This window comes from Columba livia, chromosome 1 (genome assembly GCF_036013475.1).
Source record: "Columba livia isolate bColLiv1 breed racing homer chromosome 1, bColLiv1.pat.W.v2, whole genome shotgun sequence".
NCBI classification, from domain to species: Eukaryota; Metazoa; Chordata; class Aves; order Columbiformes; family Columbidae; genus Columba; species Columba livia.
The window spans coordinates 107,600,603-107,615,522 of record NC_088602.1 but is presented as its reverse complement, the minus strand read 5'-3'; the positions used below and the strand labels follow the sequence as shown (position 1 = coordinate 107,615,522).

General features: G+C 34.8%; 1 protein-coding gene across 4 annotated transcripts in view; it reads right to left on the bottom strand.

Annotated features, from left to right (window-relative positions):
• RPS6KA3 (ribosomal protein S6 kinase A3) overlaps window positions 1-14,920 on the bottom strand; it is a 77,289-nt gene that overhangs the window by 4,641 nt on the left and 57,728 nt on the right. For 2 of the 4 annotated variants that reach the window (XM_065071503.1, XM_065071523.1), the window contains 7 exons: window positions 14,534-14,659; window positions 12,645-12,734; window positions 7,920-8,078; window positions 4,438-4,599; window positions 4,162-4,238; window positions 2,955-3,072; window positions 710-850 (listed from right to left, as the gene is read on the bottom strand). In XM_065071503.1, coding sequence (XP_064927575.1) covers window positions 710-850; window positions 2,955-3,072; window positions 4,162-4,238; window positions 4,438-4,599; window positions 7,920-8,078; window positions 12,645-12,734; window positions 14,534-14,659 — 873 coding nt within the window. The remainder of the gene's footprint in view (window positions 1-709; window positions 851-2,954; window positions 3,073-4,161; window positions 4,239-4,437; window positions 4,600-7,919; window positions 8,079-12,644; window positions 12,735-14,533; window positions 14,660-14,920) is intronic. The other 2 variants (XM_065071513.1, XM_065071529.1) reach the window with 1 other exon arrangement.

The following is a 14,920-nucleotide window of genomic DNA, read 5'->3' as shown; positions in this document are numbered from 1 at the left end:
TGATGCTAGAAATTTCTAATAGCTGCCTCAGAGAGAGTGTTAATTATATTCCTCAGTTCCCTTTTATGTTGCACGACAGAGAATCCTGGATGTAGGATTGAAGGCAGGGTGGAATACAGAGAAGGAGAATTCAATTATTTTTGATTTCTCTCTGCTTGTTCAAAGTAAAAAAGTTTATCAGGGTCAAAGCCAGATTGTATTTCAGACAGAATGCAGAACAGTATGGTACCATAGTAATTAAGACTGCCTTTTTGACTTCTTTTTAGCTTATACTGTGATAATGAATTACACTGTTTTCGTTCAGTCACTGACAATTAACCTCCTCTGAAACTGTAAAATTAGCTAAACTATTTTTCAGCTCCCTTATAGCCACCTGACGGCATTTTCACTACCAGAATGATTTATTCTATGCCTTTTTTTAAGGAAGTTAAGCCTCCCTGTATAAGGAAGTCAAATCAATTTCAAACCCAAGAAAATCAAAGTCTTTTTCAAATGTATTAGATTTATTTCCCCATGACCGGATTCTTATGGAATCCTTTTACATATTACAAGTTCAGTTTATGGCTTAGTGCAACTCTCAGTCATAAGAACTTTTAAAATAGTATTTAGAGGAAACACATGCCACAGTAACTTTTTTTTTTTTTTTTTTTTTTTAATCCTTTTGTTTACATCAATTTTGGCTAAACAGCAAGCTTAAATACCTACTTACTTTCACTAAATGGGGAGCATCCTGCCTGTTCAGCTGGTATTGAGGCAACTGGTCACAGTGAACGATCCAGGGGTGACTAAGAACTTGGGCTGCAGTCAATCTTTGATGTGGGTCAACATGAAGCATTTTTGAAACAAGGTCCTGTCGATAATATACAAAGAGTCAATGCAAGTAACAGTAAAACTTTAGCTTTACAACAGATGACAGTTCAAAACTGAAGATTTTAGTGGTATAAAACGGTGTTCTTAACAACAGTTTGAAACAGCTGAAAAACTGCCCTAATGCTGTATCTTTCAATTATGTAACTTAGTTGAAGTTTGGCAACACAACAGGAAAGTATCCAATTAAGTTAGGCAAAATACACAAACATAAAAATATGCACATTGGGCTAAAGTAGAGGCACCACTATACCATGGTAGTTTTTTTTTTAATTATTTTTTTTATTTATTTTAACACAATGATAAATAGCCAATATGGAGCAAATGAGTACTGAAAAACAATTGAGAAAACAGAGATGATCCTTGCCTTTGCGTGTTTCCCCACTGTCTAACATTCTTTCAAAAGCTGTGCAACTTGAAGGTTGAATTTTAGTATTCCTGCTGACGATAAATGAACTCTTAGTGATTTTTACCTCATCCCCTCTGACTTATTTTGCTGCTTATATTTTTTCCCCCTCCCTTCTCAAACACCTTTCATTGTTGTTTCACAATTAACTCGTGAACCACATGAACAGGTAATTCATTTTCTTTGTTTTTTAACTTCTGCAGAATATAACAATGATTCCTGGCTTCCCTAATAAAACCATCATATGAGAAAACAGGAATTAGTCTTTCCTTCTTTGTATTATCAGTGAAATGATATCTTTTGTCTGTCATGTCAGTCAACTTTGCTGATATGAAACACTATATTCTGTTTATTCTCTTTACATGGAAGTGGCTCCTGACATCTTGAAAAGATTTTCAGCTTCATTTTGGTACACCCTTTTCTACCACCTTTTCAACTCCTATTTTATTTTTTTCAAATTATGGTGAGAACTGCATACAACACTCAAAATGTTGAAAACAAATTTATACAGCAGCACAATATTTTATAGATGACTTTAGATGTCAGTCAGTAAGAGTAAACTATAAGTAACATTTCTACATTAAACGATCACCTGTGAAGAAACATATTTAGTTGACTACAACCAGATTTAAGATAATTTAAGTGACATTAGCAATACTGGACTTTTTCATATAAAACATTCTTTGTTCAGTAATTCAAATTGAGAATTTCAACATAAAGATAGTATTAAAAAGGAATCTAAGATTTTTTTCATAGCTGTCAAGTTTTGGCTCATTCTAGACTCCCAAGTACAACTGAGTAGAATGGCACTGGAGGAAGAAAAAGCTGATGCTACCAGAGATCAGTGTAAATATGTTACTCGAACAGGTTGATTTGTCAACCAAATAAATAACATAATTTGTGGTAACATGGTTGAGTTACGAGAACAGTACATTAAAAAACACGTCAGTAATTCAATTAGCAAGAAAGAGCACAATATACATAAACAATTTTTCCAGAAAACTTTAGTGCTTTACTGTAGCTACACAGAAGGCAGGTACAAATGCAGTAAAAAGAAAGTATAATTCCTATAATACTTATTTTTTTTTTTTTTTTTTTTAAGTAGATATGACATCCTTAAATGCCCAACATTTCTTAAAGTACTTAAAAGACTAAACTGTTCAAATCCTAATGAAAGAGCACAAGATAAACTGTTGTGGGTATCTCTGAGGAACTGACCCAAACAGAAAAATGTGAAAACCCATTTATTTTTCTACCCTGAATCAGTGGAGCATATGGTAATTATGGAAATATTTTTGCCATCATAATTTAAATTATCTGTATGGTTTTCAAATGTCATACTTCCACATGAAGTTTTATTACAGCATTTCTCATCATGGATGATTGTGCATATGTATGAATACTGACAAAATACATTATATTTCTAAGGACACTTGTTAATGACTGTAGCATAAGGCACACTTGTTCTTCTTCATAGATGAAAGTGACTGGTGAAATATGAAAGGATCATGAACAGGAAACTAATTTCTAGGCACATAAAGGATCAGGTCAGTAGTTAAAAATAACAAAAATAATGGGTGGAACTTACTCAATCATATATAACATAACATATACATTATAAGCAACACGTTACATTGCAATCTATTTCTCATCCCCCAAAGGACAAAGCAAATATACTTGCCTTAGCTGTATCTGAAACAGTATTCCAATAACCACCGCTGAGAGAGAACTTGCCACTACCTATTCGAGCCAAAATCTCCTCTGGGGTATCATCAGGACCATTTGCAAAAGGAGTGTAGCTATTTAACCAAACAATTTCAGTGTTAATAACTTCCATAACCTGGACCTCAGTAGTTATTATAAACCTAATCATAATATTCAGCAAGTTCAACATAATTACAGGCAACAGATACTCAAACAGCTGTAAAAGGAAATTATTCCTAACATGTGAAAATACACTGCCCTGACTACAGATCTGTTCTTACTGTATGGATTCCCTCTGTATTGGGTCTGAAAATCGGATATTTCCTACAGCATCTTAAGTACTGGTGGTTCCTGAATTACGGAAAGTATCCCTTAAGCCTCCATATTTTAGAGAAGTAATAAAACAAGATGTTATAAAATCAAATGTGAAGACTTTATGATGAACCTAAAAAAAGAACAAATGTTGGTTTGATACTAGAGGAAGGTGCAGCAATTTTCCCTGCTTCACTATAAGCATTCTTGCTGCTACCAGAATATCCACAACCAAAAAAGATACATTTAAAACCAAATATGTTTGTCATTTATTTATTTTAAAATGCCAAAACATCTCTGATGATGTTAACTCTCAACCAAAGTGGCAATCTGAATAATCCATCATAAAAATATAATCTATTTGGCAAGTGCAACAGTAACTATCTTTTGAACTTGTGGAACTAGAGTTGAATTTATTATTCAACTTTTGTACAATTCATTTCTGTTTCATATATAAACACATCTCTCATATCCTAACTGCATCACTTCAAACTATCCAGTTGCTAAATTTTGCACACGATCATGCTCCAAGGCACTGCAGTTATATTTGCAACATGTATTTCCTTCAACATATATGCTACTTAATCAGTTAATTCTCACATGAAACAATCAATTCTAACTCTTAAATCACCATAAAATAGAAATTAAACATCCAAAATAGACAAGACATGAGAAGCCAAGAATTTCTCACATTGGTCCTTGCAAACTTGGATTCTACTGACGGCAAAGCATATTCTACCCCCACTGAAGCTAAAGTTGAGATTAATCGGTGCTTTGATAGAAACACCTTCAACAGTGGGCCTACATTTATTTTTCTTTTTACTTATATTGGTTTACTATTCTACAGCAAAGCAAACTAAAATTACCCTTACCCAGTAAGCATAGTATATAGTAGAACACCAAGGCTCCATATGTCACAGGCAGCATCATAACCTTGCCGCTTTAAAACCTGAGGGAAACAAATATTTTTTTCTGAAAAAAAAAAAAAGCTTAGAAATGCTTTGATTATGCCACGAAAATAGAGAGACTTCACATGTGTAGTGTTTCCAAAGTGATTTCACTTGTTACACAAGAATGAAACAAGTCTCTAACTAGCAAAAAAATGCCATCAAAATAGATCAAGAGATATAACCTATGCTGGTATTTACCTCTGGCGCAACAAAATTTGCTGTGTAACATGGAGTCATCAGAAGACCATTTTCTGCTCGTAGTTGTTTTGCAAAGCCAAAATCACAAATTCTAATTGATTCTGGATTACCAGATTCATCAACATAAAGAATATTGCTAGGCTTCAGGTCTCTATGAACAACCTAAAAATAAAAAAACAAACCAGTAAATACAAATAAGGTAAATATAGGAAAGGCTTTACATTATATTTACCAATTCTGCTCCTTAATTTCAAATCTCCCATCAGCAATCAGTTTCTGGGTTTCCAGCTTCTACAATGAGCTGCAGTATTCTGATGCCCAGTGGTGTCTAGAGTACTACAGTCCTAACTTGGAAACTTAACCATAAAGCCCTGCTCCAAACACTTCCACTTGGTACAGACATTTCCAAATGCCGTGTTCTAATGGGTGAATATATGTATTTTATATTTTAACATGCATACCCACAAGGTTGTTTAAGTCAGAACCTTTGGCTAGTAATATCTTTTGGAGTTACAGATGGCTGTAGCTACTGATGTGCTGCTGTGCTACGTAACCACAGACCAGTTACTGCTGGAGTAACCCTCTATACTTTATTCTCTTCATTCAAACAACTTGAATTAATCTCAATGCAAACATTTAAGGCCTGATTAAGGACGAATTTTAATACAGCTCTGCCAAAGAATAACAAAATATCAAAGAGGTATACTTTCAATTGACTGGCATGTCAAAAAAAGTCTCTCCTGGTTCCCAAGTGGCTGTTTTGGAGGGGCCTGAGGTGTAAAATGCCAAACAAAAACTGTAGAAGCTGTCAAAGTTCTGGCAGAGTGAATCTGATCTTACTTTAAGCCATGTTATAAACAAGCCTTAATAAAACCTGGAATGCACAAGGACAGTCTTTGAAACCAGATGACCTGTTATATTTTCTTTACAAGTTAGGCTAAAGTCTCTAGAGGCTTTGCCCTCTGTAAGGAAAAGGGTTTATACTGCTGTAAGACAGTAGAGTGGATCTAAATGTCCTCTTTTAAATATTTAAATAGACCTGCTATCAATTCCTTTATCTTCCTGGTTGTTCTATGTATTTGATTAATATTAAACGCAACTTTTCATGGTTAAATTTGAATGGAAGACTCATCTTCTCTTGGAAAAGATCAGGGTGAAACATTTCAAGAAGGCAATCACACTAGAATGAGAAGATACCCGAAATTCCTGCAAGTAAGCGATGTGCAGAATCAGCAGCTCTACGCACTCCTCCAGAAAGCTAGCACTGTTTCAGGAAAGTAATACAAGATCAAGAAGTAAGAGACTGCAGAGGGTCTGCAGACTGTAAAGCCATTTAACACAGTAATCTGTTTAGTAGAGGCTCTTTTAACAGGCAAATACTTTGCAACTCTCAGATTTAATAAAACAAATAATTAAAATTATGTAAATAAGCACCTTGTAAGCTTAAATACACAAAATGGTATTAAAGAATTAGAGTCGGAACAGTAGATATTAAGGAGAACATCCTGGCTTGAGATGTCAGTGTAGGAGACAACCAGCTCCTGATAGCCCTCATGTCTTGGTGTTTAGATAAACTGCAGAAGAAAAAAACCCCACAGTTTTATTCTACCTGGTGTTTGTTTTTTTTTCTTTTTAATAGATCCTAAAAAGGGTAGAAAGAAAGAGGTGGGTAACAGAAGCAGCACAGAGTTGGGGATTTGGCAGACTGTTTCTAGAATAAGTCTGCTTGAATTGTACTTTTTTTGGAAGAAGGGAAAGCAATTCTCAAGTGGGAGGACGAGTAAGTATAACAGTCTAGTTCAAATCCAAATGCTAATTCTGAAGCAATCAAAATGTTTATGTCAAAGAATAACTAAAATACTTGCCTGTATTAAGCTGTTTACCAAAGGTAATTTTTAAAAAGATGTCAGGTTGTTTATATTGATATTTTGACCAGAAATAACATTTTAGAGCAATGGAAAAGAACAAAACAGTATGCAGGACATTTCAGTTCTTTATTTCTTAGCAACATGCTTTCGATTATCTACCAGCATGCAGAAGCATTCTGCTCCAAGATGGCATGACATTTCTTGTTTATCCTTTTTACGATGTCTATTGTTGTAACCCTTAACTGTTGTATGCTGCCCTAATACTTTTAGAATGGTTTGTGTTAGAGTTGGAAGTATTGCTTATCTTGAAGAAGAGGATTTCATTCCTTGCTTAGCTAATTTTTCAGTTTATAAGTATCCTATGAATGTCCCTGAGGAAAATCCTTCTGGGAAGAGTTCTGGAGACTGCACACAGATTCAGAATCTGTCAAACCAAATATTAACTAATACCACATTCAAATGAGCTCCTCTGGTGTCCAAAGGAGCTACAAAAGGAAAATCCATTGAAGATAGGAAGGGCTCTTCCAGACAAAAACTAGACTGCTGAAGTGGTAACTATTTACATATATGGCCATCTTTCATGTGGAAGTGTACTTACCTTAAGACAACCTGAAAATTTCTAAAAGTTAAAGTTCCAAAGAGCATGTGATCTAATGCAAGTTAAAATGCCAGTACTAACAAAGAACTACAGTAAAGAAACAAGCAAAAGCCTCTAAAATCCCTTACTTGATGCAAGGACACTGGGCCTTTTTTGGCCACCTGTGGTAAGAAGGAACCATGTTATGATTTGTGTTATTCTACTATTTATATGTCCATACAGAAGGTATTGAGGTTTATTCATAATTCCCATGGATGCTGTTGGCCAAGGACTCCAGTCCTGTGCACAGATGCTCTAATAAAAACCCACGTGCGAGCAAGTGATTGAAGAAAGCGATGAACCACAGAGTAAGATACACCAGATAACTTTGATCTTAAGTTTTCTGAAATAATTGCTCCCTAATAAATGTCCAAGAGTGCTGAATTGTTATTTGTTTCTTAAAATAATTCAAGAACTATCCATTCTGAAGCAGCTTTTCTTGGATAACATTAGCTGTTAGCAACTTGATCTTCCCTTGCACCTTTACTTTCTGCTTTTTCTCTATCCCCCTTTTCTTATGTACTTAAAAATGCAACACAAATTGTCATTCTTGGCATCCAATTGTCACACTTGCCTCCTCTAAATTCTGGAAGAATTTACACATGTGATAGGTGGAAAATACATTTCTAGGGTCTGTCACAGGATGGGGTTGGAATTACATTACGTCCCTTGGTTAAGCAACAGCACTGGTTCTAGCACTTCTTCCAGTCTTACTTCTCATACCCTATCTGTTAGTTGTTATCTGCTGACAGACTGCATGCAGGACAAGAAAGATGGCTGCATCATCTCCTTTATCTGGACATCTACACAGCTGATGAAGAATATTTTGATTTCAACACAAATTCCTGCTGCAATGTAATTGTTTTTAAAAAATTACTTAATTACTGCATGGAAGAACGTATCAAGATATGACTTTATACTTCTGAAAGAGAAGAATATTAGCATCTATAAGCATTTTGTCCCAGATGAAAACTTACCCCTTGTGCGTGGAGATATTCAACCGTTTTTGTTATTGTGAACAGAACAGCACTAGCTTCTCGTTCAGAGAAAAATTTTTGTCTAAGAATTTTATCCAGCAGTTCTCCTCCTTTCATAAGTTCTGTTACTACATATACATATTTTCCATCATCATACACCTGCAAAAAAGTACATCAAGATGTAAACTTGAAAATATTTATTCTCTGCTATCTCCCTGTGAAATGCACAAAAAAGATAGTGCAGCTGCATCCACAAGTTGTTTTCTTCCATTATTTTTCCAATATTTATCACCACCCACACTATCCAAACATTGTTCATCTTTGGAAATGGACACAAAACCTTCTACAGAAAGGTAGTAGAGTAATAACAAAAATACTGGCATGTAAATGTTTAAAGACAAAAGAGGATGAATAACATGAATCTTCCCCACACAGTTTTACTGAAACTAATTAAACTAGACATGGGAGAAATTAAGAAGTAGTAATAAACGGAAACTAGTCTAATTGAGGCAGAACTAAAGCTAATTCTAGAAGCAATTATTGCACCAAATTACAAATAAGAACAGAGATCATTCCAACTGAAAGTCAGACAAAGACAAAAATATATCAAGTAGCCCCTGTGAACGCTGAAGTTAATGCATACAAAAGCTGCTATGATAAAATCCTGAAACTTGTGCATTACTGTGCACATAAAGCCTAAACCAAATTCTCAAAATAATAAAACATGTATATTCTAACCCTTCCAGTTATGGAAAATGGCTTATTTTTTGCATGGCTTTTATCTTCTAGAGAAACATCAGTTGCGAGTTAGTTATATTATCACCAGGGGGCACTACAGACTGAACTACACTTTAAGGTATACTTAAGCATTTAGTTTCAGTTTCACTTTCCTGGGGTTTTCACTAAACCCAAAAAGTGGTTCCTGCTTTAGCAAAACCTTTTACAGATTCTGTTCCCTATTATTATTTCAACCTATTTTTTATGGTGATGTTGGAATAGTCCTCTTCAGTAACACATGTGAAATAAAAACTACCGTATGTTTATGTAGAAACAATCATCCAAGTTGTAGTAAAGTAGATTTAGGAACAGATGTCAGCTAAATTAAAAGTTTTCATTCCCATTTCCTTGTCTTAAGCTACCTGGGAAATAAAGGCCACTAAAGTTCTAAGCTTAGAATTTTTGTGCTCTTAACTACACTGAAAGGATGTATTTTCTCACCAAATAAAAAAAAGAGGAAGGCTTTACAAGCTTATGATGTTAAGGAGAAGACGACATCATGGGTTTCTCTGTTCTCATATAACAGCAGTGTTTCCCCCATGAAATATAGATGACTGATCGTCTGAATGTGTTTCTGTTAAGACTTTAAATATTATGCAGTATTAAAAAGCAGAATTATCTAATTCTAAATACTAAACTGGCATTTTAGATTTTTTTTTAAATAGGCATGCACCCTCTAATCCTGCTATAACATGAAGAAATAAGCTTATTTCATTTGACATGACAAAGCGTATGCATTTCAGTACTGCAGGGGGCATTCCAGCAAAGTTTGCGTTTAGTTCTTGTTTCATCTGCTACCCCTTGCTGGTCCTGTCTGGCTGCCAAAACCAAAACCCCACTCCAAACAAACCGTTCCCCTTGCCTGGATTTCTCTAATGGTATTATCAATTTAGTTGTTTGCACTGAAAAAATACTGTTGAAGTTTTCTGCAGTTAGGTGCACAGTATTATGCTGAGATCATAAATGTGATGCTAGTTTTCAAAATGAACTCCTGGAACACACCCAATATGTCTTTTCTGTCAAGCAAACTGGAAGAAACTATAGTGAGAAAGAGATGTAGGCACATGAACAGAATATAATCTAATGGAGAAAGAGAACATGTTTTTTCAAAGTGAAGTAAGACTTCACATACATATTAGGAGCTTTTTGAACTCATAAGTAAGCACTTGGATAAGGAGACTGGATATACTTAGGTTTCTAAAATGCTTCTGAAAAGGTTCTTCAGCCAATGCTTTAAATAACTCAAAACAGGACAAAAGTTCTGTTATGGAACAGTAGCTATTAGGTAAAAAAGGGCAAAATACATGAAATGGTCTGGCACTGAAAGTTTCCAGGTGACAGTTTGTTGGAAGCTGTGTGCTTCTTCCGTTCTTACACCGTTTCCTAGGCTTCGACTAATGGCCACTGTCAGAGGCAGGATATTGGATAAGAAGGACATCTGATTTAGCACAATATAGCTCCTTCTTTTGTTTATGTACAGTGTAACTGAAAAAGACCACTGATAATAATCAGAGGGAAAAACCCCAGAGGATTGTGCATTGCTGAAAAAATTTGGTCTTCTGAATTTCCATTGTTTCAATCTGAACACCTTCAGAATTAAATTACATGTAAATGCATAGCAAGAATGAAATTTTCCATCCTAAGCTAAATTCAAATATTACTGCATTTATTCCAGAAAGACAAGAAAATAAATTATTTCTTGCAGAGTAATAATTTCCAAAGGTGCACACTTGATGTTGAAACATTTTATTTTGGCATTTCAAAATAGAAACATTCAAATTTTGGTGCAGAACCAAATTAAAAATAGAGTCAAATTAACACTGAGTTTTATTTGTACAGTAGTACCTAGTGCTCTTGATGAGTTTGAGGCCTGAAGGCCAAGTACTCTGTATTCATTCCTCTGAAAGCTGTAATAGCACACCACTATATTGTGGGACATGCAAGCAATTTGCCCTTTGCATCTATATTAGGACAATGAAAAGCTAAAACAATGTTACAGTTTTACAGTAGTGGATATTATACAAGTTTCTAACATACATGAATCCTAGGCCTCTTTCCTTAAACTGGACATACTTCCATAAACTGGCCCTGAGGAACTCATCTGAAGTAGAAAAAAGTGAGAATTATAGCCTACTGTCTTATCTTCCTCTATAGACCTAAGGCTCGTTGTTATTGTTGTTGTCTCCTTTTGTTACGTGTATATTACTGTTGGTGTGAATTAAAGATGGCTCCTACTGGAAGAGGATTGATGAAGAATTAATTACAAAGTAGAATGATTCAATATATGTGGCAACTTTTCAAAGCTGCCTACATTTCTCTGCTCTTAGTGAAAAATATTCTTTATACTTAAGTTCAGGTAACTACTCACATTCCTTGTGTTTGTCTTGCTGCTTAGATAGCTGTTGTGGTTCAGACGGACAAACGACATAGACCAAGTTCTTCCAGGATGAAAGTAGTAGATGCCATTTATTGCCACAAGTGCATTTTTATACAGTTTTACCAATTCATGTGTCTCTTCACTACTGGTTACAAGTTACAGCAGTAACATTTCATTGGCTATTTTTGCTATCATCAATGTTACTCTTCTACTCCCTTCTCTCTCACGGGTACATCCTTAACATCTCCGGATACTCCTTTACTCCCATCTTTCTCACGGGTAGGCCTTCATATCTTCAGGGCTAATTTCTGTTCCCATGCCCTCCGTCAGGGAATCCACGGACCCACCGTAGTCCCCCACAGATAGCATAACCTCTATTATGAATTAAAGTAACACATTAACCTAGCATGCAGCACAAAAAGCAACCTGAATGCTGATGCAGGTTCTGTGTTAGCACAGTTGCTTTTGGGTAGTTCTATTGTCCAACCACATGAGACAGAACAAACAGAAACTGGGACTGTAATCATGATACCTAGCCTGCAGTAAGGTAAGATCTATGGTGGGCTCCCTTGTCTATCTGACTTATTTTGTTCTCCCAAGAAAGGGCCAAGCTACCTGATATTGATAAAGACAGATAACAATAGGAGCAGATCTTTAGGCAGAGTTCTCTAGTACTCATCTCCACAGTATTCACAGGCTACTGTTTTAATGACTTCAAAATGCCTGAGAATCTCCCTTCAGCTGAGCTCAGCTTCCTGTAAATGGTTAGCTGTTTGGCTTGAGGTTTGGTTTTGTGGACCAGAATAGTTTCTTGTAGACTAAGTCAGTCATTAAGCATATGCCTTTTTAATTTTTAATCCTCTTTAATGCATAATCAAGGAGAGAAAGCCAATTCTCTTTTTCTGTTAGAACACCAGAATCTACCAATCACTATGAAAAACCTCTGCCTCCCAACGTACTCTATTCTCTGCTTTTTGTGGTCACAGTATTTCTATGGTCATAGCAAATATAGTAATACAAGAAAAAAATAGCTCAATAATCTTCCAATACAAAGACTAGATAAAGATACTAGGATAAAAAAAAAAAGTTATGACCATAGATATGAAAAGATTCTGTCCACTACTGAGTAAAACTCATTACTGTCTATGAAAACTACTTCGGGCATTGTGCTACCTCAAACAGTGAGTCCCCAGTTATGTAACAACTTTAAAATTGCTTTCGACTAACGTAAACAAAAGTAGACTCAAAAAGCAACCAGAAAAACTCGCTTGTTCATTTAAAAATACAGGCAACATAATATGATTTCTTCCTATGTTAGGCTTTATGAACGATGAGTTATTTGACTGCTTAGGATTAAGTTGCACCAAAATATGATCACCTTTAATAAAAAGATGACAATGAGACATCTCAGTTAAAAAATGCATATTGTTGAATAAATTGCATTAGGACACTTATTTTTAAATATTGAAAGACAGTAACATAAATCTAAAACTTGTGGTTTCTCATGTCTCAGATTAGAAAGTGACATGCAATTGTAATATACTAAAGGAAGTCTTTAACAGAATACTTACATCTTTTAGGGTAATAATATTTGGATGCTGCCCATAGCGCAGTAGGATTTCAATCTCCTCTGTTGGATCTCTTTTACTCTTGTCAATGATCTATAAGAGCAAACAGATACATAGGCATGATTATTTTTGTGAATATTATATGGTGCAACACTTTAGAGTGCTTACTAGCATAAACAGATAAGCAGTATTTATTGTTGCTGGTAAAGGGCATGGATTATACACAAAGTCTGTTGAATTGGAACAGCAAGGCAAAGTAAAAAATATTGGAAAAACATGGAAAAATCTCTCAGTTAAAAACAATTTTTGAGGATAAGTGATCTGATCCCTCAGTCTATGATAAATAATGCAAGGCTGATTAGTAGGTAAGACTTCAGTCACCCACTATTTAATAAAATAGGATGTTCTTAAATCGACACGAGATACTGGTTTGACGATGCTAATTAACAGATTTTCACAAAGCTAATCTTAAACAAATATTAGTGCAGTAAAAGACAAAGCAGGAGAGTAAGGGAATCAAATATATATGTATAAAAAAAAACCCCACCAAACCAAAACGGAAAAAATTCTCAGAGTTAATTTAGACAAGCATTCCATTATGAAACTTCATTTGAATCTCTGGAGGCTTGCTATCAAGCTCTGAAATTCTCCCGGTGCAAACAAGCAAAATAGTATTTTGCCCTACTTAAAAAGTATTATTATTGTTCTTTTTTTTTTTCCTCTCCTTCTGAACTATAGAATTTCCTGTAATGTCTTCTCCATCTCTGTCTTACTCCTTCCTCTTGACATCCCGAAGCCTTTACTGATACCAGCACCATCCTAACACACTGGACACTGATCACTGTATTCTTTTTTCATGATTCCTCAAGGTAAAAAAGCCACAACAAAGTCAACAGGAAAAAGTGAGGCAATATGCAAAATGAATATTATGGCTTAAAGAATTAACTATGCAAGTACATTCTATCCAGTTTCAAGAAATTACTTCAAATTGTAAGCACAGAGGTCAAATCTGTTCCTCGCCAGAGCCAGAATAAAGACAAGTATAAACTGAAACTGGAGCCTTTCCAGGTAGACTATCTGTGTACAAGGATACAGCCAAACAGACTTAAATATGTAAAATGCAAAGTAGTAAACTGTTCAAGAATTCAAAAAAGAGAACAGCCTCATAGTACAGATCTTTTTTTTTTTTTTTTTTTTGTCTTTTTGCATAACACTGTAGGGCTAAATAGTTACTCTGAAAGCAGGAGTGTGTATTAGTGGATTAGTGGACTTTAAAAGGAAAACAAAACAAAAACTTATTCTACTTCTGGGAACTCTGCTGATTTCAACTAAGAATTGAATGTCTTTACAGAAGTGCTAGGAGGCCCGATAGAATAACATAAAAAAAAACAGCATTAGAAACCTTGTTGAAAACTAGGAAGCAAAGACAAAGAGTCTAAGTTTATTCTGGAAGGAATACCAGACTTAAGCACTGTTATGAACTCCTTGCTATCTGACAGTTCATGAATCTACTTCAGAAGCAAAAATCCCACATAACTAAAAGTAATCCCATTTTTTAAAAATGCTGAAGAGTCATGTAAGCTTGTCATAGTACATTTCCTTCTAGAAGCAGTCGTGTAACTCCCATCATTTTTACCATAATTACATAGGTGTTTCAAAGACCGAAAATTGCTTTTCACTACCCAAACCAGCATACAGGTAACAAACCCCATAGCAATTCTATATACATATCTGCCAGTAAATATTCTATTTGTTTAATTAGCATAATTGACACTTGCATCTAAAATATTTTTATATTTAAAATTATCTTAATTTGCTTTTTTATGGCAAATAAATAATGCCCAATGTCTACGATGCTAAGCATGAAAAGTGTTTTATAACAAAGTAATTACCTTTACAGCATATTCCATGTTTGAAGCTTTATGAATACATCTCTTGCAGATAGAGTAAGACCCAACTCCGATATCTTCCTTTACTTCATATCCATCAGTAAACTGAATGCTGTTCCTGTGCAACTGCTACCAAAATAACATTATCAATTGATGAATATTCTAAATATGTAACTGCTCGCTATATTGAAAATAAGTTTTTGAATTCCTACTGATTTGCTTTGAATTTTAACCTGATGGCTGTACTAGGTCAAAGTAGTCTAAATAGCCACTACCATCCGTTTGGTATTAGTATGAGATAAATTATACATTAGACACATTGTAAATAATGCAACACTGACAACATGATTTTTGTAGTTACTGATTTAAAAATAGAATCTCTAAACCAAA